This window comes from Thamnophis sirtalis, unplaced genomic scaffold (genome assembly GCF_051295495.1).
Source record: "Thamnophis sirtalis isolate CommonGarterSnake01/CBP01778 unplaced genomic scaffold, rThaSir2_p1.2 scaffold_5, whole genome shotgun sequence".
Lineage (NCBI taxonomy): Eukaryota > Metazoa > Chordata > Lepidosauria > Squamata > Natricidae > Thamnophis > Thamnophis sirtalis.
Window position 1 is genome coordinate 2,839,609 of NW_028261385.1, and position 25,223 is coordinate 2,864,831.

At 46.9% G+C, this 25,223-nt stretch overlaps 1 protein-coding gene across 1 annotated transcript; it reads left to right on the forward strand.

Annotated features, from left to right (window-relative positions):
• Nucleotides 1–1,729: 1,729 nt before the first annotated feature.
• DCAF12 (DDB1 and CUL4 associated factor 12) lies at nt 1,730–24,277 on the forward strand. Its single transcript, XM_087715245.1, has 9 exons — nt 1,730–2,008; nt 6,500–6,754; nt 9,312–9,518; nt 12,100–12,160; nt 13,623–13,819; nt 16,042–16,107; nt 20,197–20,359; nt 21,129–21,307; nt 23,523–24,277. Exons 1-9 carry the CDS (start codon nt 1,940–1,942, stop codon nt 23,679–23,681), a joined length of 1,356 nt encoding a protein of 451 aa, XP_087571371.1. The 5' UTR covers nt 1,730–1,939; the 3' UTR covers nt 23,682–24,277.
• The last annotated feature ends 946 nt before the right edge of the window (nt 24,278–25,223 follow it).

Consider the following 25,223-nt stretch of genomic DNA (forward strand, 5'->3'; position numbering starts at 1 on the left):
TTTTCCAACAGATGTTAGGTTTCAAGAACCATGTGCTTCTGATAATTACACAGAGTGGAGAAGAATGTCCTTTTCAAATTTCATAAAAACGTTAATAGGAATCATGCTATGTATACAGACTCAAGCCAATGTTTGGAATCCGGAACAAAATTAAATAATCTAGGCAGCGGATGAGAGGAAGAAAGAAGCAATTGGTAAGTTCATAATACACAAAGGTTTTCCTGACTGAAGTTGGGAACAGAGTCCAAAATAATGATAATAATAAAAAAAAAAATGCAGAAGGAACTCAAAATGCTGAACTTACAACAGTTTGTCTAGTGATGGTTCAAAGTTAAAACAGCACTGAAAAATGTGACTTATGACCATTTTTCACACTTAACAACCATTGCAGTGTCCCCGTGGTCATCTCATCAAAATTCAGATACTTGCCAACTGACTCATATTTATGACGGTCGTAGTGTCCTGGGGGTCACGTGATCATTTTTTCCTGACCTTCTGCCAAGCAAAGTCAATGGGGAAGCCCGATTCACTTAACAACCGTGATACTTCCTCAACGACTGCAGTGATTCACAGTCGTGTGGAACGAAATGTCATAAAACGGGGCAAAACTTATGACCTCTTTAGAACTTTCCTTTCCTGCATTGCTTGTTAAGTGAGTCACTGCAGTTGTTGAGTTACTCACACCGTCATTAAGTGAACCTGGCTTTCCCATGGACTTTGCTTGTCAGAAGGTTGCAAAAGAGGGTGACGTGTCCCCGGGATGCTGCCACCGTCATAAATATGTCATGTCACTTTTTTCCAATGCCATAGAACAGTGTTTTTCAACCTTGGTGACTTTAAGTCCTGTGGACTTCAACTTCCAGAATCCCCCAGCCAGCATAGCTGGCTGGGGAATTCTGGGAGTTGAAGTCCACAGGACTTAAAGTCATCAAGGTTGAGAAACACTGCCATAGTAACTGAGTGGTCGTTTAATGAGCGGTTATAAGTCGGAGTCTGCCTGTATGCACCTCGTTTGGTGTTTCTTGATTACAGGTCGTCCTCGACATACAACATGTTCATTTAGTGACTGTTCAAAATAACAATGGCACTTTAAAAAGTGATTTATGACCGTTTTTTCACACTTATGACCCTTGGTACGTGATCAAGATTCAGGCGCTTGGCCACTGACGCGTATTTATGACCGTCACAGTCTCCTGGGGTCACGTGATCCCCTTTTGTGACTTTTTGGCAAGCAAAGTCAATGGGGAAGCCGGCCATGTGACTAACTTGACAACTGCAGTGATTCACTTAACAATTGTGCCAGGAAAATTCGTAAGACGGGGCAGAACTGAGTTAACTAATGTCTCCCCTAACCACAAATTTTTTGGCTTCAATTGTGGTCGTATCTCGAGGACTATCTATAATTACTCCCATGGAGGAAATCCTGGCTAGGGTTGAGCCATCGAAGGTCCCTTGGCGACGCCTAGAGGGCGCCATAACAACCACAATGGCGCGCCCCCAACGCGCGCTTTGGCCAATCAGAGAAGCCTCCGCGGCGGGCCGAACCCAAGCTCGCTCTCCCGCGCATGTCCAGTTGCAGGGCTATTAACCCTGAGGGCAGAAGCAAGTCGAGCCCGGAGCGGAGGATTCGTTGCCGGGCAACCGCGAGCGAAGGAGCGGGCGGGGCGTGGTCGTCTCGCGCGCCTGCGCACTCTTTCCCCAACCGGGGCTGCCGTAAAGCGCGACGCCGTCGAGCCGTCCTGTTGGCGTCCCGCCGCGGGCGGCCGCGAAATGTCGCGAGCCGCATCCGGCCGGTAGACGGCGCGGGAGCGACCGCGGGCGGGCGCCGAGTGGCGGCATCCCATGCTCCGTCGGGGGCGGCGGCGGGTGTCCCTGTCCTTCCCCTCCCCCTTCATGCGGGGCCCGGGCCGGGGCCGCGCCCGAGTCGCCCCCGCCCGTTATGGCCAGGAAGACAGTTAGCAGGAAGCGGAGAGCGGCCGCCCCCGCGGCGGGGCCCGGCGGAGAGCAGGTGGGTGGCCGCCCTTCGCTTTCTCTCCCCCCCGGGGACTACAGGTCCCATCGGCCCAGGCTCTCTGCTCGGCAGGTGGCGGGATTACAGGTCCCATGCTCTAGCGGCGGAGGAGGCACCTTTCCCATCGTCCGGTGGGGGAGGGGTGGCTTGGGATCTGGGGTGGTCCTCCTCGCTGCTATCCGGGACAACAGACCCCATCGCTCCCGCTCAAGGGGATGGGATGACTACAGCGCCCATCGGCCTCTCCCCCTGCTTAAGGGCGCTCACTTGGGGGAGGGAGGGGCATTGGACTGCCGTTGCCATCGATCCCAGCTGGGACTACAGGGCCCATCGTTCTAGAGGATGCGATGACTACCGTCCCCATCGCTGGCTTTCCTATCCTGAGCGCGTCTGGGGTCATGGGACTACAATGTCTATGCTCCCCGCCGAAGAGGGGGGGCGGCCTCCTCCTCCCCCATCGCTCCCATTTAAGGGGATGGCAGGACTACAACCCCCATCGTTCCCTCCCGTCTTCTAGCCGAGTCTCTGTTCGCAGGGCCACGGCTCCCATCCTCCCCGCGGGCGAAGCCCTTCCCTATGGTTCCCGGCGGGGACTCCAGCGCCCATCGCTTCCATTCAAGGGAATGGGATGACTACAGCTCACATCGCTCCTGCCCCCTCTTCTAAGCTCGTCTGGGCTCGGGAACTACAGCCTCCATGCTCCCGCTGACCGGTAGCCTTCGAGACTCCATGCCCATCGCTCCCAGCCGGGACTACAGAGCCCATCGCTTTCTCCCTTCTGCCTAACCACAGCGCCCATCCTCCTTCCGGACCCCCTGCCCATCGCTCCCAGCCGGGACTACAGCGCCCATCACCCGTGGGGGTGGGGGACGTGCGGGGCACGGGCGGCTTGGGCGTTCGGAGCCCCGTAACCGACCGGGCGGCGATGCTTCGGGCCGGCGGAGGGAGCCGGGGCAGCGGCGGGGGTCCAGCGCCCCGTCCCGGGGGAAGGTGCGCGGCCCGGACTGGCTCTGGGGTCTGTCCCGGCGATGGGGTTATCCCTTTAGGAGGAATGGAGGGGTCTTGCATCCCAAGATCGGCCCGTAGGGCGCTTAGTCGGCGCTGTGGTCGTGTGAACGCGTTTCTTCTCTGTCCCGTGTTCGCAGGAGGGGGGGGGCAGGAGAGGGTTAACGCCTCTTTTGCTGAGGAGGCGGGGCTAGAAGACTTGGGCTGGTTTAATGAGCTGATTAATGACAGCCTAGCTCTGGTTTAGTTCAGCATCTCCACTTTCAGATGGCTGGACTGCAATTCCCAGAATTCCCCAGCCAGCTATGCTGGCTGGGGAATTCTGGGAGTTGAAGTCCGGAAGCCTTAAAGTTGCTGAGAGCCCTGTTCTAAAAAAAAAAATGGAGTCGGTAAGCAAAGGTGGCTGAGGAATTCTGGGAATTGGAGTCTTTCCCCATTTGAAAGCCACCAAAGTTAAGTAATGCTGGTTTAGCTGAAGCTTTTTTGCAGGAAGCGCATGAGAGTTTGGACTTGATCTAAGCCTCGGCCACCCATCCTGGCTTGCACCTTTCCATCTTTTATGCGTGTTAGGGTTCACTATTTAGCTTTTTATATCATAAAATACGTCTCGTAAGATAACATATCCTATAATAATAGTAAGTAATAAATTAGATTGATGTACCATCTCATCTACAGATGACCGTGAGTTACTCCGCAGTTATAAAACATAATAGGTTTAGAATACAGGTAGTCCCACCACTTACGACTACAATTGAGGCCAAATTTTTGGTCTCTAATTGAGACATGTGTTAAGTGACTTTTGCTAATTTACATTTTTGCAAAATTTTTGGTCTCTAAGTGAGACATGTGTTAAGTGACTTTTGCAACAATTTAAAGTTAGCCAAATGGAACAGTTATGCAAAGGAGGACCGTATAAATAGCCTGGTTCAAAAATGCATAGGGAGATAATCAGGCAGAAACGGTTTTTGAGGGTGGGGTAAATCCTTCAGCTGATGGGGGGAAAAAATAGGTATTTTAAGTAAGCACATCGGCGCCCGAGTGGAATAAGGGACAGGTAGACTTCAACTTACGACCACAATTGAGGGTAAAGCAACTGTTGCTAAGTGAAAGATTTGTTAAGTGGGTTTTGCCCCGTTTTATTATTTATTATTATTATTTTGCCATGTTTGTTAGGCGAATCACTGCAGTGAGTAACATGGTTGTTAATTGAATTAACTTTGCTTGTTGGAAGGTTGCAAAAGACGGTTATGTGACCTTGGGACACAGTAGCCATCGTAAGTACATGCCAGTTGCCAGGCCTCTGAATTTTTGTAATAGCAATAGCAGTTAGACTTATATACCGCTTCATAGGGCTTTCAGCCCTCTCTAAGCGGTTTACAGAGTCAGCATATTGCCCCCAACAACAATCCGGGTCCTCATTTTACCCACCTCGGAAGGATGGAAGGCTGAGCCAACCTTGAGCCGGTGAGATTTGAACAGCCGAACTGCAGAACTGCAGTCAGCTGAAGTAGCCCGCAGTGCTGCATTTAACCACTGCGCCACCTCGGCTCTCTACGTAAGTGTAAGTGTCGTAAGTGTGAAAAACAGTCATAAGTCCCTTATGACAGACAGTTGGCAACTCGTATTTATGACATCCTGGGGTCATGCAATCTCCTTTTGTGACCTTCCGACAAGCAGAATCCACAGGGGAGCCAGATTCAATTAATAACCGTGGGACTAACTTAACAACTGCAGCGATTCACTTAACAACTGTGGCAAGAAAGGTTGCAAAACGGGGCAAAGCTCACTTAACAAATGTCTCGCTTAGCAACGCAAATTTTGGGCTCCATTGCAGTCATAAGTTTAGGACCCAGCTGCATCCTTAAATTTTTGTGCACAGACTGTTCTTTCTCCTATAACAGTGTTTCTCAACCTTGGCGACTTTAAGTCTCGTGGACTTCAACTCCCAGAATCCCCCAGCCAGCATAGCTGGCTGGGGGATTCTGGGAGTTGAAGTCCACGGGACTTAAAGTCGCCAAGGTTGAGAAACACTGTCCTATAATGTCATATTTCCAATGTTGTTTTTCATGCTTTTTGCCCGTTAGGGGGCCAAATGGAGCTTCGGGGGGAGGGGCTTTTCTGTGGGGCAAATGTACCCTATAGGAGGCACATCTTCCCTCTGGATCTCTCAGACCTACTTCAACCCCATAGAGCAGTTTTTCCTCAACCCTGGAAACTTTAAGACATGTGGACTTCAACTCCCAGAATTCCCAGCCAGCTATATTTCGTTGCCTACAGCTCTCAAAGGGTCACCACCTCCAACATAAACACGGCAAAAACATGCATGCCTTTACCCATGTAGAAACACATCTATGACCCAGTGAAACAACACAAGTGTGGTTCGGGTGTATATATCTACACGGCGAGAAAAACAAATCTTGCAAGTTTACCAGTCGGACGCGGACGAGCGCACTTCATTTTAAGTGAGCGGTTGGCGTGTGTGCAGGCCACTAGCACAAATGGACACGCATGCTTGCCCGTCACACATGCACAACCATTGCTCTCTTTTCCCTCTGTCAGTTCACAAAACCGCTAACGTTTGGGGAACTCAAATGTTGCATTAAGCTGCATTAGCAGAGGGATAGAATCAAGATCAAGGGAGGTACTGATACCACTCTGTAAAGCCTTAGTAAGGCCACACCTGGATTACTCCATCCAGTTTTGGTCACCACACTATAAAAAAGATGTTGAGACTCTAGAAAAAGTGCAGAGAAGAGCAACCAGGATGATGAGGGGACTGGGGGCTAAAACATACGATCAATGGTCGTGGGAAGTGGGCCTGGCTACTCTAGTGAAGAGAAGGACCAGGGGAGACAGGATAGCAGCCTTCCAATATTTGCGGGGCTGCCCCAAAGAGGACGGGGGCGGGGGGTCAAGCTGTTTTCCAAAGCACCCAAAGGCCAGAGAAGGAAGAAGGGATGGAAACTGAACAATGAGAGATTCAACCTAGAAATAAGGAGAAGTTTTCCGACAGGGAGAGCAATCAATCTATGAAGCAGAAGTTGCCTTTGAAGTTGTGGGAGCTTCATCCCTGGAGGCTTTCAAGAAGAGAATGGACTGCCATTTGTCAGAAATGGTGTACGGTCTCCTGCTTGGGTGGGCTTAGCAATAGCAATAGCAGTTAGACTTATATACCGCTTCATAGGGCTTTCAGCCCTCTCTAAGCGGTTTACAGAGTCAGCATATCACCCCCAACAACAATCCGGGTCCTCATTTTACCCACCTCGGAAGGATGGAAGGCTGAGTCAACCCGGAGCTGGTGAGATTTGAACAGCCGAACTGCAGAACTGCAGTCAGCTGAAGTAGCCTGCAGTGCTGCATTTAACCACTGCGCCACCTCGGCTTGGACTAGATGACCTACAAGGTCCCTTCCAACTCTGTTAATGTAATGTAATGTAATCTACCTCCGCTTTTAGCAATTTCTTGTCCTTAATTTTCCCGCAGTACGGCTGGGATCACTCTGTTCACAAAAGGAAGCGGCTTCCGCCAGTGAAGCGGTCCTTGGTGTGCTACCTGAAAGGACGAGAGGTGCGCCTTTCCAACGAGTCCAGCTACCACCGCTTGCTGCACGCCTACGCGGCTCAGCAGCTGCCCGGGTTGCTGAAGGAAAGAGAATTCCACCTGGGCACTCTTAACAAAGTCTTTGCGTCTCAGTGGTTGAACCACCGGCAAGTGGTGTGCGGGACGAAATGCAACACGGTAAGTGTGCGTTCCTGAGTTATTGCCTTGGTGTTTCTTCAACCAGGAGAATGGATGGCGCGAAACCTAATGCCCGCTCTTTGTCCCCCAAGGTAGACCAGGATGAAGGGCGAGAGGAAAAATGGTAATTTTTTTTGAATTTGTGAATTTATAAAATCACTCTGGACTATACAGGTGACTGGAGGTTGCTATAGGGATGAGGCAGGCATCTCCAATGGCAACTTTAAGACTTGTGGACTTTGACTCCCAGAATTCCCCAGCCAATATGGCTGGCTGAGGAATTCTGGGAGTTGAAGTCCAAAAGCTGGCCTAAGAATTTTGGGTGTTGAAGTCCATAAGGCTGGGGAATTCTGGGCATTGAAGTCCACAAGCTGGCTATGGAATTCTGGATATTGGTCCACAAGCTGGCTGGGGAATTCTGGGCATTGAGGTCCAGAAGCTGGCTGGGGAATTCTGGGTGTTGAAGTCCACAAGTTGGCAGGGGAATCCTGGGCGTTGAAGTCCACAAGTTGACTAGGGAATTCTGGGCGTTGGTCCACAAGTTGCCAAGTTTGGAGACCCCTGGATTAAGAGAAGACACCCCTCCCCGTGTGCACCTTGCTCCCTTCCTCTCCATCTTTTAATTGCAAATCACGGCTCACCACAGTTATCCAGATGTTCAGACTGGATTTGGCATTTTTATCCACGTATCAAGTCCTCCCCGAGGACCTGGGATCTGCAGATGTTGATGTTTTTTAGACATTGATGTTTCGTGGTGTTAAAGTTATCGCCGCAGGATGGAAGGTGTTCTGAGTCAAGCTGCCTTTTGCAATTGACGGACGGGGATTTTGTCAATGCCGATGGGGTTCAAGCGGTGCTCCAGTTCTTTTTTGGATTGAATCCAAATCTCTTCTCACTTGTCGGTGTTCCCTTTGCTTTCTTTGGCCACAGTTGTCGTACTCCTATTTGCAGGCCTTTGTATTTTGTGATTTTCTCCAGCTCTTCCTCTTCTGCTGTCTCTGGGCACTGCCTTGTCCACCATCCAGGATTTATCGACAATTGTTAAATCCGGGGTTGTGATGTGGCAGGTGCCTGTCTGTTTGGATTCCAAAGTCCCAGAGCAATTCTTCATTTTCTATGACTTTCTCTATTCCTGTGATGGGGAACTTATGGCACACAAGGCATTGCCCGGTCAGCTCCAGTGCTTATGCATGCGCTAGCCAGCTGACTTTGGCCTTCTTTTGAGGCCGTTTTTCACCCTCCGGAGGATTTCTTGAAGCCTACAGGCAAACTAGAAGTTCAGGAACCGACTTCCAGGTTCCCCATATGGCTGTTTTTTGCCCTCTGGAGCTTCAGGAGGCTTCCCTGAAGGCTCCAGGGGGACTGTTTTCGTGTTTCCTAGGCTCTTAGAAAGCCTCTGGAACCTGGGGAGGGCGAAAAAAACCAGCAAAAGTGGGGTGGAGGGCGCATAGCATTATGGGTGTGGCACACCTGCGCATGACTCCCGTGCGCTCCCCTTACTTTTGGCACAGGAGCCAAAAAAGTTTAGCCATCACTGCTCTATTCTATGATCCCACCAGTTCTCCCTTGTAGGTAAATGATATTTCTTGCAGATTTTCCAATGCGCCATTGTTGCTACTTCCTCTTTTTGCCACATCTCGCTTCTAACATCCGCGTAGAGGAGGTCAGGAGGCCTGGTCAGTCCTGTAGTCTCAACCGGTGTGTCCCTTCTTGTTGACTGTTCTTTAGCAGAGAAAATGTGGCCGAACCGGATTGGCCTGGATGAGACTTAATTTTTTTTTTTAATGGTGTCTTATTGACTATCACACACCTGAGTTGCTTTCCTGACTTCACTTTGGAACAATCAGAAACGTCCGGCTGGGCTTCTGCCTCAGGGTCCTTAAACATGGTTTGGGCACTCCTGAATTTCGTCTGATATATCTGGTGTACTAAGAACGTGATTTCCTGGAAGATGATGCTCAAAGTGCAGGAATGGGCATCGTCATCCTTGTAAACGCAGGAATGGGAAAGTTGTACGTATCTCAGATCAGGAGTAGGGTGTTGGTTTTCCCATTATAGGCTACGGACTGTCGTCATTGGTAGGGAGTGTTCTTGGCGAAGAGCAAACCCTGATCCCTTCTAGTACAGATAGTGTTACCTAGTTGGGTCATGAAACGTCTGCAAGAAAACCAATCAAACTCAGAGAGCACCAAGGACCCCACAGTTGTCGTCCTCCCTCCCATCCTTTTCCCTCTGCAAACCCCACTTCTATCATTGATGCTGTTACCTAGTTGGGTAATGAAATCTCTGCAAGAAAACCACCAAGCTGAGAGCACCAAGGGCCCTCCAGTTCTCCTCTTCCTCTCCCTTCTAGCAGTGATGATCTTACCTACTTGGGTCATGAAACATCTGCAAGAAAAGCACCAAACTTAAGAGGGCACCAAGGACCTTGCCATCCGACCATGAGCTGCAAATATTCTCTGCTATAAATGAGCCCACCGTTCACTTTTCCGTGTAGCTTTCCAATATATAATATCTTCCTGAAATTCCCCCTTCCCCACCTCTTTATCTCTTGCAGTTGTTTGTCGTTGACGTCCAAAGTGGGCAGATCACCAAGATTCCCATCCTGAAGGATCGCGAGCCCCACATCGTCAACCAGCAGGGCTGTGGGATCCATGCCATTGAGCTCAACCCTTCCAGGACCCTCTTGGCCACCGGGGGCGATAACCCCAACAGCCTTGCCATTTATCGCCTGCCCACCCTCGACCCCGTCTGCGTGGGAGACGTAAGTTCCTTCAAGGATGGGAAAGCCGTCAGTAGAGTAGAGTGGAATGGAATTGGAATTGAAATTGGAATAGAATAGAATAGAAAAGGAGTGGAATGGAATAGAATAGAATTAGAATGGAGTGGAATAGAATAGAATAGAATAGGAGTGGAGTGGAATGGAATAGAATTAGAATGGAGTGGAATGGAATGGAATAGAATAGAATAGAATTAGAGTGGAGTGGAATTGAATGGAATAGAATAGAATAGAATTAGAATGGAGTGGAATTGAATGGAATAGAATTAGAATTAGAATGGAGTGGAATGGAATAGAATTAGAATGGAGTGGAATGGAATAGAATAGAATTAGAGTGGAGTGGAATTGAATGGAATAGAATAGAATAGAATTAGAATGGAATAGAATAGAATAGGAGTGGAGTGGAGTGGAATGGAATAGAATAGAATTAGAATGGAGTGGAATGGAATGGAATTGAATGGAATTAGAATGGAGTGGAATGGAATAGAATAGAATTAGAGTGGAGTGGAATTGAATGGAATAGAATATAATAGAATAGAATTAGAATGGAATAGAATAGAATTGGAGTGGAATGGAATGGAATAGAATAGAATTAGAATGGAGTGGAATTGAATGGAATAGAATAGAATTAGAATGGAGTGGAATGGAATAGAATAGAATAGAATTAGAGTGGAGTGGAATAGAATAGAATAGAATTAGAATGGAGTGGAATGGGATATAATAAATTAGAGTGGAGTGGAGTGGAATGGAATAGGATTCTTTATTGGCCAAGTGTGATTGGACACACAAGGAATTTGCCTTTGGTGCATCTGCTCCCAGTGTACATAAAAAGACAAGATACATTCGTCAAGAATCCTAAGGCACAACACAACACTTAATGATAGTCGCAGGGTTCAAATAAGCAATCAGGAAACTCTCAATATCAATATAAATTGTAAGGATACAAGCAATAAAGTTACAGTCCTGCAGTCCTAAGTGGGAGGAGATGGGTGATAGGAACGATGAGGAGACTAATCGTAATAGTAATGCAGCCTTAGGGAATGGTTTGACAGTATAGAGGGAATAATTTGTTTAGCAGAGTGATGGCATTCAGGAAAAAATCTGCCCTTGTGTCTAGTTGTTCTGGTGTGCCGTGCTCTATAGCAGTGGTTCTCTACCTTCCCAATGCCACGCCCCTTTAATACAGTTCCTCATGTTGTGGTGACCCTCAACCATAAAATTGGTGCCTTGGTTCCTAAGACCATCGAAAATAATGTCTTTTCCGATGGTCCTAGGTGACCCCTGTGAAAGGGTCGTTCGACCCCCAAGGGCGTCCCGACCCACAGGTTGAGAACCACTGCTCTATAGCATCATTGAAGGGGTTGAAACAATTTACGTCCAGGATGTGAGGGTTCTGTAGGTATTTTCACAGCCCTCTTTTTGACTCGTGCTGTGTTACAGACCCTCAACGGAAGGCAGGTTGGCAGCCATTGTTTTTTCTGCAGTTCTGATTATCCTCTGGAGTCCATGTCTGTCCTGCTGGGTTGCAGAACCAAACCAGACAGTTATGGAGGTGCAGATGACAGACTCAAGAGGTCAAATCAGACACAGGAAATCCTCAACAAGAGTCCGTTTAGTGGCCACTTGACGTTGTAACGGTGCTGAAAAAATTGACTTAGGAGTGTTTTTCACCCTTACAAAAATTCAGAGGCTTGGCAACTGGCATGTACTTATGACTGTTGCAGTATCCCCGGGTCATGTGATCCCCTTGGTGACCTTTGGACATATAAAATCAACGGGGAAGACAGATTCATTTAGCAACTGTGATACTAACTTATCAACTGATAAGTGGTTTGCTTAACAACGGAGGCAAGAAAGGTTGTAAAGTGGGGTGAAACTCACTTCGCAAATGTCTCACCGAAATTTTGGGCCTCCATTGTGGTTGTAAGTCAGGGACTTCCTGTATTGTCTTGCTAACTTAGGCGACAAGTTGGTTAAAATCCTTCCGAATTGTGGAGGCTTTGAAAGGTTATTGATTGAGTCAATTTGTTCTCTTTTTGATAGCACAGTTAGTCCTCGACTTACGACCATTTGTTTAATGACCATTTGAATTTACGTCGGCCCTGAAAAAAGTGTCACGACCATTTGTCACGCTTAATGACTGTGGCATCCCCATAGTCATGTGATCAAAAGTTGAGTGCTTGGCAACTGGCATGTACTTACGACGGTTGCACCGTCCCGGGGGGGTCACACGGTTTGTGACCTTCCCAGCCAGCTTCAGATAAGCAAACTCAATGAGGAAAGCTGGATTTATTTAATATGTGATTCACTTAACAACCGGCATTGTTTCACTTAATAACGGTGCCAAAAAGGTAGTAAAATCAGATGTGATTCACTTAACAGGCGCCCTTGCTTAGCAATGGAAATTCTGGTTCAAATTGTCGTAAGTCAAGGACTGGACTGTACCTGTAGTCAAGGACTGTAAAAATATGTTAAAATTTTTTCAATGATTGATGAGAACTGACTGTGCTCCAATCACCTGATTTCTTTGCCTTCACCTTGTTCATTCTTTCTTTCTTTCTTTTAGGATGGGCACAAAGATTGGATATTTTCTATTGCATGGATCAGTGATACGATGGCTGTTTCTGGTAACACTCAAACATTGTTGTTGTTGTTGTTGTTATTTAGAGGAGATGTGTTCAGATTTATTCATTATAGCCATGAGGCCAGATATAAACAAAATGTTGAATAAAAAATATTACAACTTTCTATATCAGGGGTTCTCCAACCTTGGCTATTTTACGGTTTGTGGGCTTCAACTCCCAGAATCCCCCCCCCCCATTGCATGCTGGTTGGAGAATTCTGGGAATTGAAGTCCCCAAGTGGTAAAGCTGCCAAGGATGGAGGCCACTGTGTTCTATCTATAGCTGTATCTCTATACCTCTACCTACTTACGTACGTACGTACGTACGTACGTCCATCCATCCATCCATCCATCCATCCATCCATCCATCCATCCATCCTATTATCTATCAATCGATTATATATCTATCATCTCTCTTATAATAATAATTCTGGCTTCTCCAAAGATAAGAAGTAAAACTGTTGTGCGAAGCATATTGTATTCATATTTTTATAGTATTTTATTCACACTATATGCATGTTTCGTATAGTTTTATCCTTTTTTAACATTCTAAACTGTCTACACTTACTGGATAGCCTACAAATTGGATAGGATAGGATAGGATAACAGAGTTGGAAGGAACCTTGGAAGTCTTCTAGTCCAACCCCCTGCTCAAACGGTTCCACCACAAAACCGCGGTAGACAAAAGCGCGCTCGACAAAAGCGCGTACGTGACGTCATCACAGCGCGACGAAAACATCACGCTGTGAGCGGTAAATTTAAAATTAAAGCGAAAACCTTACCCTAACCCCCCCAAACCTAACCCTAAACCTAAGCCTTAACCTAACCCTAAACCTAACCCTTAACCTAACGCTAAACCTAACGCTAAACCTTAACCTAACGCTAAACCTAACCCTAATGCTTAACATAACCCTAACCCTAAACCTAACCCTTACCTTTATGTGAATCGGCTTGCTTTAATTTTATTTTAATTTCAATTTAATTTATTTTTAATTTTTTTCGTCGCGCTGCTGCTGATGTCAGGTACGCGCTTTCGTCGAGCGCGCTTTTGTCTACCGCGGTTTTGATGGGTCACGGCTCAAACAGTAGAATCTATAGCATTCCAGACAGGTGGCTGTCCAGTCACTTCTTAAAAACTTCCAGTGTTGGAGCATTCATAACTTCTGGTGGCAAGTTGTTCCACCGGTTAATTTTCCTCACTCTTAGGAAGTTTCTCTTCATTTCAAGATTGCTTCTCTCCTTGATTAGTTGGTTCTGCCTTCAGGTGCTTTGGAGAATAGCTTGACTCCTTCTTCTTTGTGGCAGCCCCTCAAATACTGGAAGACTGTTATCATGTCACCCCCCAGTCCTTCTTTTCATTAACTTAGACATGCCCAATTCCAGCAACCGTTCTTTATGAACACCTAAATCTTCTCCTTTCGTGGACCTGGGTCCGAAGCGTGCTTGAATCTGCTTCTTTCCCGTAGGTTCCCGAGATGGCTCAATGGGCCTCTGGGAAGTGACGGATGAAGTCTTGGCCAAGAGTGACGCACGGCGCAACCTGTCGCAACCTGTCCCCATCTATGCCCACATCACCCACAGGGCACTGAAGGACATCCCCAAGGAGAACACCAACCCCGCCAACTGCAAAGTCCGGGCACTTGCTTTCAACAACAGGAACAAGGTGAGGAAAACGTGTTACACTGGAAAAACAGGTAGTCCTCGATAATACGACCACAACTGAGGCCAAAATTTCCATTCTTAAATGGGACATTTCTTTTGCCCTGTTTTTGACGACTTTTCCTGCCTCTGTTGCTTTTTTTTTGCAATAATTTTTTTATTACATTTTTTCATTTTTTTTTATTTTCATTTTATTTGTATGCTGCCCATTTCCCTAAAACCTCTTTACAAAGTGTTGATCTTGGTTTCCTCCCCCCTTTGACATTCTTTCTTGTACATAGTTAATTTTACATCACATCATTTCCAATTTCAGCCCCACATTTTCTTTCCAAATTTTCCATCCCAAGTTTAAATTTTTTCTTAACACATAGACAAAATCATTTTTCGCCCTTACATAAAAATGAATACCAACTATTGGCATTTCATCTTCCATTTGTTATTTCTAGTTTCTATGTGCAGCTTATAGAATCAAATTCCATTTTAATATAACAAGCGTTTTACTTAATTGGTTATCCACACTTAACAATATCTTATTTTGTATAACGTCCACAATATCAAAATATATCATTTTTTACCAATATCTTTTTTTTATCTTCTTCTTTTCCTAACCATTTCCCCCTAACTCATCCCTTGCTCTCTTTAATGTTCTATTTTTCTTCAGTTTTCTCTTTCTATCTCCTACTCTTCATTCCCCTCCTTTCTTCCTTCATTCCCTTTTGTATGTCTTTTGATTTTCCTCTATCATTCTTCCTTTATTTCTTTGAGTAACCCTCCCTTGGTTTCCTCTTTTTTTTTGCTTCCCACTATTTCTCTCTTTGCTTTTAGGTTTTTCTTGTTTTGGATAGCATTTTCCTTTCTCTCTCTCTCTCTGTTATTTTTATATCTCTGAGAATCTCAGTGTGATGGCCTAGCTGACTTTTATTTTCAAAAAATTTTTCCCCCTTCCTGCCTCCGTTGTTAAGGGAGTCGCTGTTGTTTAAGTTAGTCACATGGTTGTTAAGTGAATTTGGCCTCCCCATTGGCTTTGCTTGTCAGAAGGTCACAAAAGGGGATCACGTGAGCCCGGGATGCAGCAACAGCCATAAGTACATGCCAGTTGCCAGGCGTCTTAATTTTGATCACATGACTGTGGAGATGCTGCAATGGTTGTAACTGAAAAATGGTCGTAAGTCACTTTTTTTCAAAAGTTTTCAACAGTCACTAAATGAACTGTAGTAAGTCAAGGTAGTCCTCGACCTACCACAGCTTGTTTTGACCGCAGACAGCTACCCTAGTCTGGTGCCCTGCTAAGCCGTAAATCATCATTTAGACATGACAGTGGCTACATTCATATGTTGCTAAGCCAACACCAAGCAATCTGGTGATTTCTCGACTTACAAACATTTATTTAGTTACCATGGCACTGAAAAAAAAGCCATTTTTCACAAATGACCAGGGTTTTTTCTTTCTTTCTTCCCTATGGTCACGTGATCAAAATTCGGTTGCTTGGAAACTAACTCACACTTATGATATTTGCAATGTCCCGAGATCATGTGATCCCCCTTTGCGACCGGTTCCACCACAAAACCGCGGTAGACTAAAGCGCGCTCGACGAAAGCGCGTACGTGACGTCACCACAGCGCGACGAAAACAGCACGCTGTGAGCGGTAAACTTAAAATTAACGCGTAAATCTAAACCTAACCCCCCCAAACCTAACCCTAAACCTAACCCTTAACCTAATCCTAAACCTAACCCTTAACCTAACCCTAATGCTTAACCTAACCCTAACCCTAAACCTAACCCTTACCTTTACGTGAATCGGCTTGCTTTAATTTAATTTTAATTAAATTTATTTTTAATTTCATTTGTCGCGCTGCTGATGACGTCACGTACGCGCTTTGATCGGGCGCGCTTTAGTGGACCGCGGTTTTGACGGGTCACGCTGCGACCTCGTGACAAGCAAAACAAGTGGAGGGAGCCAGATTCAGCGAACAACTGTGCTCCTCAACCCAGGAATTCACTTAACTGTGAGAAGAGAATTGTAAAATAGGAGCAAAGTTCACTTAACCAACTGCCTCGGTTAGCAACGGAAATTCCAGGCTCAATTGGGGTCGTGAGTCGAGGACCACCTGCATACGGACTCAATCTCTGTTTCCGGGAAAAGCAAAATGGCATTATTATCAGGGGTGCAAGCGGAAACTCTCACGTCCCAGTCGCCTGAATGGTTAATGTGTTTTCCCTTCCAGGAACTGGGAGCTGTTTCTCTGGATGGATATTTCCACCTCTGGAAAGCAGAACACATGTTGTCCAAGGTAACTCCCTTCACTCCTGCACACAGAGGTTAATAGAACAGAACAGAACGGTTTAGTTGGAAGGGACCTTGGAGATCTTCTAGTCCAACCCCCTGCTCAGGCAGGAAACCCTATACCACTCATGGCTAACCTTTGCGTCACTGAGTGGCAAAACTGGAGCATGTGCGCACAAGCCAGAGCACCGGAACCTGGAAGAGCAGCTGGCTGGCACACACATGCATGACGGACCAGCTGGCCGGCACACATGCACACAATGGGACACGGAAGAGCAGCTGGCTACTGCGCAGGTGCCCACAGAGAGGCACGTATGTGCCATAGGTTCACCATCAAGGCCCCATACCCGTGATGGCGAACCTTAAAGCACGCGTGCCACAGGTGGCACACGGAGCCATTTGTCTGGGCACGCTGGCCAGCGACTTCAGCCGCCTTTTGAGGCCATTTTTCACCCTCCAGAGGCTTCAGGAGTTTCCCTGAAGCCTCTGGAGGGCAAAAAACCAGCCCTATTGGCAAACCGGAAGTTCAGGAACAAACTTTCGGTTTGCTCGTAAGACCGGTTTTAGCCTTCAGGAGGCTTCCCTGAAGGCTGCGGAGGGCAAAAAACGACCCTACGGACAAACTGGAAGTCACTTCCGGGTTGCTCGTAGAGTCGATTTTTGCCCTCCATAGCTTTCAAGGAAGCCTCTGGAAGGCCCCTGAAGGCTCCGGAGGACGAAAACTGGCCCTATGAGCAAACCGGAAGTCCGTTCCCGAACTTCCGGTTTGCCAATAGGGCCAGTTTTTCGCGCTCTGCAGGCTTTAGGGAAGCTCCTGAAGCCTCTGGAAGGCCTCGGAAGTGGGGGAGGGAGTTTGTTTTTGCCCTCCACAGGCTCCTATAAAGCCTCTGAAGCCTGGGGAGGCGAAAAAAGCACACCAAAAATTGGGGGGGGGGAGCGCTGGTCATGCGCACATGCACGCTGGGGTGCGCATAGCCCGTGCACGATGCCCCTGCGCTCCCTTCACTTTTGGCACGTGAGCCACAAAAGGTTCGCCATCACTATAAATAATAAACCTTAAACCTTAATCACTGCCCTATACTATACTCAGATAAGTGACTGTCCAATCTCTTCTTAAAAACCTCCTGTGTTGGAGCCCCCACAACTTCTGGAGGCAAGTTGTTCCACTGGTTAATTGTCCTCACTGTCAGGAAGTTTCTCCTTAGTTCTAGGTTGCTTCTCTCCTTGATTAGTTTCCATCTGTTGCTGCTTGTCCTACCCTCAGGTACTTTGGAGAATAGCTTGATTCTCCCTCCCTTCTTTGTGGCATCCCCTGAGGTATTGGAACAAATGCAATCTGCTTATGCAAACATCTGTGTGACGCCCAAATCCATCAGCGGGCAAAGAAAGATTTTCAGCTGGGAATAATGCAAAACCAAGGCTACTTAAATGAGTTTCCTAAGAGATAGCCATGGGAGGACAAAGCTTGGGAGAAAGGCCAAATCCTGTTTGCACAGCTGATCAAAAAGCCTACAGGCCACTTCCAAAGCATATTGGTTTCATGGAATTATCATAAAATGCAGTGCAATGCCATGCGTTGTAATGCAATGCACTAATATAACACAGAGATGGTCCTTATCTTGAGGATAGGATAGGAATAGGAATAGAGCTGGAAGGAACCTTGGAGGTCTTCCAGTCCAGCCCCCTGCTCAAGCAGGAGAACCTCCATCATTCCTGACAGATGATCAATCCTGGCACATTGCCCCAAATCCATCAGGCACTTCCCCATTGGTCCACTGGAGGGCGAAAGTCACGGCTGGCTTTCCAGAGAAAGCTGTGAAGGAACTGACATCACAATTGCCGCTCTAGGGCGCCACAGTCACTCTCCTTAACAAGCTAGGCGTTCCAGAGTTATGCTGGAACACACACAGACAGACAGACAGACATACACACACATACCAGGAGTGTCTTACCCTCCCAGTATTAGTTTCCAGAGGGTAAGTGTGTACCAAGTTTGGTTGAAAATTGTTTGAGGCGCTCCAGAGTTATGCTGAAAGATGTATACATACATACAACTTTTTATATAGATAACAAGACTTGGAAGGTACCTTGGAGGTCTTCTAGTCCAACACTCTGATCAAGCAGGAGAGCCCTATACCCTTTCAGACCAGTGGTTGTCCAGTCTCTTCTTAAAAGCCTTCAGTGATGAAGCTCCCACAACTTCTGAAGGCAACTTTTGTTCCACTGGTTAATTGTCCTCATTGCTAGGAAGTTTCTTTTTAGCTCTAAGCTGGTTCTCCCTTTTATCAGTTTTCTTCCGTTGTTTCTTGTTCTGCCTTCTGGTGCTTCGGACCCCCCTCTCCTTCCATCCATTCCTGGAAAGTCCTTTTGTCTTCTCAAGGCAACATTGTTGGCAAAGGAACCTTACCTGAAACCTTATTTATTAAGGGCTTTTTAAAAAAAACAACTATTCCCTCCAGTTGAATTCATCTTTTCATGGGGACGTCTTAATAAAGCAGCAGAACAACAGAGTTGGAAGGGACCTTGGAGGTCTTCTAGTCCAACCCCCTGTTTAAGCAGAAGACCTTATACCATTCCGGGAAAATGGTTGTCCATTCTCTTCTTATGAAATTCCAGTGATGGAGCACTTCTGGTGGCAAGCTGTTCCACTGTTTCCTTGTACTCACTGTTAGGAAATTTCTCCTTAATTCCAAATTGCTTCTCTCCTTGATTAGTTTCCATCCGTCGCTTCTTGTCCTGCCCTCAGTTGGATAAGAAGGATCTTCCATTGGATCAATGAACGCAGCCGGTTAAAAGTAAAACTAGATCTTCCTGGTTTGGGTGTAAGGGAGAACTTTGGCTTTGCGCTGGGTTGCGCTGGGTTGCGCTGACCCTTAGACGCATTTTGGGGAGAGAGGGGTTAGGACTCATGCAAGCATAGTATTTCTTGGAAGCTGGGTTGAAAAGCTACAGGGAGCATTCAAGCTCTTTTCCAGCTTCTTAATCCAGGATGCAATCCTCTTTTACTTTGTTGTGGGAACTCCTGGGTTTATTTAAGTATGTTTTTGAGAAAGAGCATAAGAACAACATAGTGACATCAGTCAAAATTATTTTAGCTCCTCAAAGAGTTGTGCGTTCAAAAAAAAAAATTCCGTTGTGTTGTAAAACTTCACCGTCTGTCAAAATTTTCTGTACACATTTCGAGGTAGAAAATAAGGAAAATTTTGTTGACTGAAGTTGCACGCAACATCACATCCAAGTTGAAAATTGTGTGCTTTTTTTAAATCAAAGTTTGGGATCTGTGATGCAAATGTCTGTGTTACACGTACTCCTTGACTTATGGCCAGTCACTTAATGAGTAGAGAAAGTTACAACAGCCGGTGCCAATATTTAGGAATACTATGAATCAGAATCAAAATAGAATCAGAATTGAGCTGGAAGGGACCTTGGAGGTCTTCTAGTCCAGCCCCCTGCTCAAACAGGAGTTCTAATAATAGACCTGGGTATTTTTTGTTTTCTGGGCCACATCTGGCCCTTTGGCTGTCCCTGTCCAGCCGGTGTTGAGATCAATTGGAAATTAGAAATCAAACGTAAATAGGTGTACGCACCATGCATGCAACACAACGGTGTTTTATTTTGAAGGGGACTTTTTCCCTCCTCCTATTTTTCCCTCCACAAGAGATCCACTTTTTCATGAGGCCCCTCGGGAAAATTAATTGCCAATCCTTGGTCCATAACCAGGGTCTCCAAACTTGGCAACTTTTAAGATCTGTGGACTTCAACTTCCAGAATTCCCCAGCCAGCTACTGAAGTCCAGAATTGAAGTCCAGAAGTTTTAAAAGTCGCCAAGTTTGGAGAGGCCTGGTCTGTTAGCTTAGGCATGCCAGCCTCAACTCTTGTTGGGGGGAAGTGGCTTGTGTTGTTGTGCGTACACTGGTCACATCCCAGTTGAGTTGTGGATTGCGTACCTTGTGTGAAATCTCTGCTATGTATAGTGTTCATGTCGTCCGTCTGGTTCTGATTTGGGTTCGTTTATTGAAACGTTCTTTGGATCTTCTGTGGTCCGTGGTGTCCTCCGAGTTTCCTCAGGGTTTTTTTCCCTTCCTTGCTTTTGCAGCTCCTCTCCACCAAGTTGCCCTACTGCCGGGAAAACGTGTGCCTGGCCTATGGTCAGGAGTGGTCGGTGTACGCCGTCGGCTCTCAGGCCCACGTCTCTCTCCTGGACCCCCGACAGCCGTCCCACAAGGTCAAGTCTGTCTGCTCCAGAGAGCGAGGAAGCGGTAAGGATGTCTTCCCTGGGACAGTCTGGCGTGGTGTGAAAAATGTGTGGAGATCCAGATCTTTTTTTTCTTCAACTCGAAGCCCTGAAGGTGCTTAGGGATCTTCCTTCCTTCTTTCCTTCCTTCCTTTCCTCTTTCTCCCTCCATTTCTTTCTTTCTTTTTCTTTCTTTCTCTTTCTTTCCTTCTTTCCCTCCCTTTCTCCCTCCCTTTCTCTTTCTTTCTCTTTCTTTCTCTTTCCTTCTTCTCTTCCCTTCTTCTTTCTCCCTCCCTTTCTCCCTTTCTTTCTTTCTCTCTCTTTCCTTCTTACCTTCCCTACCTCTTTCTCCATTTCTCCCTCAATTTCTCTTCCTTCCTTCCTTTCTTTCCATCCTTCCCTCCCTCCCTCTTCCTTCCTTCCATTTTGTTTCTCTTTCTCTCTTTCTTTTCCTTCCTTCCTTCCTTCCCTTTCTTTCCCTCCTCCCCCTCCTCCATATTTACAATGGTTGCAGTATCCTGGGGATTCTCATTTGCAACCTTGGGGAGTTTCTCACAAGCAAAGACAAGGGGGAAAGCCAGGTTCACTTAATGACCGTGTCGTTCACTTGAATTCAGCGATTTGCTTAGCTACAGTGGCAAAAATTGTAAAGCAGGGCATGACTCCCTTAACAATGATTCCCACTTAGCAATGGAAGTTTTGGGCTCAATTGTGGCCGTAAGTCAAGGGCTACCTATAGGGCCAGGATTTGTTTCCGGTTCCCGTATAACGCCTCCGTCCCTCTTCCGCCACAGGCATCCGCTCCGTGAGCTTCTACGAACACATCATCACGGTGGGGACGGGCCAGGGCTCCTTGCTGTTTTACGACATCCGAGCCCAGAGGTTCCTTGACGAGAAACCGCCACAGAATTTCTACGGATCAAAATTGGCAGGAAGTGAAATTCTCAAACTCTCCACCGGCAAAGGTTGGCTGGTGAGTAGCTGCAGAAAGAGGAAAGTGGGGGTCATGTAGGCTCCCCGGTGTGTGTGTGTGTGTGTGTGTGTGTGTGTGTGTGTGTGTGTGTATTTGGGAGGTCAACAGGAGACGTCATCAGACTACGGAGACTCTTAGAAACCAGGTGCTTTCAATAGCTTTGTCCAGTGATGGCTAACCTTTGTCCCAATGCATGCCAAAAGCGGGGGGGTTATGCTCAGGCATGCCCACACCCATAATGCTGCGCACGCCACCCCCACGCATGCGCGTGCGACCCCTGCCCTCTCCCCCGCTTTTGGCCCGTGATGGACCCGTTTTTTGCCCTCCCCAGGCCTTCAGGAGACTTCCCTTAAGCCTCCGGAGGGTGAAAAACGGCCCTACAGGCAAACCGGAAGTTTGGGAACAGACTTCAGGGAAGGCTCTGGAGGGCAAAAAACAGCCGAAAAAGAAGGCATGCGCGCTGGAGCTGAAGGGCAACACCTCGCATGCCCTAAGAAATGGCTCTGCATGCCACCTGTGGCTTGTGTGCCACAGGTTCACCATCACAGGCTTTGTCCTTCGGTACTCTGCATTATCAAGATGGAAGCGATAGTTGGTCAGCTAAAACAGAGCTATGATGGATTCCAAAACCTCACCAGCAATCACTCAATTGGTCTAGCGGTGAAGGCACCAGCTAGAAACCAGGTGATGGTGAGTTCTAGTTCTGGCTTACGCATGAAAGCTGGCTGGGTGATTTTCTTCCAATCCACCAGGAAACCCTTGAGCTCTAGTCCCACTTTAGCCATGAAAACTGGCTGGGTGACTCTGAGCCAGTCACCAGGGGACAGTGAGTTCTAGTTCCGCTTTAGGCATGAAAGCTGGCTGGGTGACTTTGGGCCAATCAGTAGGAGACGGTGAATTATATTCCCAGCTTAGGCATGTTGACTGGGTGTCTTTGGGCCAATCACCAGGAGTCTGTGAGTTCTAGTCCCATATTAGGCAAGAAAGCAAACTGGGTGTCTTTGGGCCAATCTCCTAACTGACAAGCTGGTCAGTTAATTTCTGTTGCTACACACGACTGATGCAATAAACACAGCATCTTTATTTGGGGATAAACCAGGAATTGCGTATCTCTTGTGCTGTAGCTTCTCCTCTCTTTCTTCCTTAGTCCCGGAGATATACAGGCAGTCCTCGACTTACAGCAGTTCGTTTAGTGACCGTTCAAAGTAGCAGTGGCACTTTAAAAAGTCGCTGCTTTTCACACGACCGTTGCAGCATCCCCAGGGACACGTGATTAAAATTGGGATGCTTCGTGATGAGCTCGTATTTATAAAGGTCGCAGTGTCCCAGGGTTACGTGATCCCCTTTTGCGACGTCCTGTCAAGCAACGTCCATGGGGAAGTCAGATTCACTGAACAACTGTGTGGCTGTTCAGACCCAGGCTTCCTTAAAAAGCAAGAAGCGGAGTCTTGGTCCCGGCGAAACCCCTTTTATTTACACGACTGTGAATTCCTTTCATTCAGAGTCAGCCAGGCTTTAGCGAATAGTCTTTCAGAGGAATATTGATCAACACGAACCTTATCTCGTCTGGAAAGCTGCCGGATAACTAGTTTCCAAACCCAAGGCAAACCTTGGCACAGAATCTCTTATAGTCACAAACAGAACTTCCCACTCTTAAAACGACCAAATGAACAAATTGTTTCCTGCAAAAGCCCCCTCCACGTTCACTCCTCTTTTGCTTCCTCTGGGAGGGGCCAATCCCCTCCAAGGGATGGCTTTACTCCCAAGTCGACCCTGCTTTCTTAGTAGTTCTTGTCTTTTGGCAGCTCTGCGCATGCACACATTGGGAACAGGCTTCAGCTGTTCCTCTGCCGCACTGCTGTCTAGCTCCCTCTCTGCCTCCAACGCATTGCCCTCGTCTGAGCTTTCCTCAGCCCCCAGGACTGGCCCATGCTCCTCCCCAACCTCCTCACTGTCCGACTCTGCTGCCACCTCCGCTGGCCACCAGTGGGCTACAACAGTGACTAACTCGACAACCCACAGCAATTCGCTTTATGATGGTGGCAAGAAAGGTCATTAAATGGAGCTAAACTCAGCAAACAACTCTCTTGCTGAGCAAGAGAAGGGCTCAATAATTGTGGTCGTAAGTCGAGGACTGCCTTTACAGATCCGCTCTTGGGAAGGTTGGCAAGGCAGCTGGTTGCATCTCTAACCGACGTCCGCTTCCTTTTGACAGAATCATGATGAAACCTGGAGAAATTACTTTTCGGACATCAGTTTCTTCCCCAACGCCGTTTACACTCACTGCTACGACTCGTCGGGCACGAAGCTTTTTGTGGCAGGAGGTCCTCTTCCTTCCGGACTCCACGGGAATTACGCCGGCCTCTGGAGCTAATGACGCTTTCCCCCCCGGAAAAGAAAAAAAGGCCTCTGGAAAGCTTCTTCTTCTCCTCTCCCTCCCTCATTCTTCATTTTCTCTCCTTTTTTAAAAACAAAAGGATTTGCGTGGTGGACATTTGCGTCTTCTGGTTTTGATGCCACTCGAGGTTTAAACATTTTTTTTTTTAAGGAGGGGAAACCGTCGATCCCGTCAGGTTCCCCAGATGTTTTTGTACATTTTTAAAAATGGGGTGTGTTTTTTTTCCTTTTTTGGGGGTTGATGTTGTGGTGGTTGTTGACCTGCTTTGACCTTTCTACAATAGACTGAGGGTTGGTACCCTTTTTATTGCGTTTCCTAAAAATGGTGGCGTCTTCGCCCCCAAGCTTAGGCTGACCAACCGGCCCTAAGTCTCATTTTTCTTCTCTTACTTCGCTGGGAGGTAGGATCCCTATATTCGATCGGCTGCTGCCGAGCTTTCTATGAAAGCCCAGGGGCTGTGTGTGCGTGCGTGCGTGCGTATGCATATGTGTGTACATGTATGTGCAGGTACTTTGTCAGTCACCTTTCCTGGAATAAAAACAAATCTAATTAAAAACCGAAAAGTATTTACACGACAGGCCCTTCGACCTAATCTACAGAGCTAGATTCTGCCCTGCTCCTTCAAGTCTGAGTGAATCTTTTAAAAAGTGCCGGTTTTACAACGATGCCGTTTTCGTCACTGATCCAATGTGGGACCTCCATCGTTGGCTTATTTTAAATATATAAAGTCCATTGTGTTTATTCAATAGAGACACATTAAAGGCAACCCCTGAGAACCATATATAATATGCCCACGCACTAGTTTAGCAGAAACAGTTGTGAACTAAGCATGTGGATAAGCGCTTTTATGCATATTTACACACACACGCACATACACACAAACACACACACACACACACATCAAGTGGTGTGGTGACCTAGAGATGGAACTCTCATCTCACTATCAAGAGACTCTGAGTTTGATCCACGATAGAGGCAGGTATTTCTCTCTCTGGCCACAATGAGAATGTATCTACTGAAGAAAACTCCACATTAGTGACAGGAAGGGCATCCGGCCAGTAAACACTGCTAGCTCCATTCAGTTGCCCAGACTCAACTCCGCAAGGAATTATAAAATATATGTGCGGACATGTGCATGCGTGGGCAAATATCCTATCCTATCCATTCCAATATTCTATTTTCTATTCTTATTCAATTCCATTCCTAATTCATATTCATACTCCTATTCCATTCCATTCCTATTCCTATTCCAGGAAAAGCCCACTGAACCACTCTTGCTTAGCAACAGAAACTTTGGGCTCACTTGTGTTTGTCAGTTTGAGGACTATCTGTGTCACATGATGCACAGTTTTATACACGTACCCCACCCTTCAGAAGGTTGCATGAACTCACTCATACAAGTGAAACTCAGAGGATTGTTGTGTGTTTCTGGTCACACAACAATTAATGAGGATTTCTTCCAGTATGATTTGCTTTTGGTTCCATAAACAATACTCAACTCAAACTCTGGTGCTACAG

Excerpts from the sequence above, each read along its gene's own strand:
- DCAF12 (XM_087715245.1), top strand. The coding sequence starts at position 1,940 with ATGGCCAGGAAGACAGTTAGCAGGAAGCGGAGAGCGGCCGCCCCCGCG. Across the intron at positions 9,519-12,099 it reads ACCCCGTCTGCGTGGGAGAC|GATGGGCACAAAGATTGGAT; the intron begins GTAAGTTCCTTC and ends TCTTTCTTTTAG. Across the intron at positions 21,308-23,522 it reads CCACCGGCAAAGGTTGGCTG|AATCATGATGAAACCTGGAG; the intron begins GTGAGTAGCTGC and ends TCCTTTTGACAG.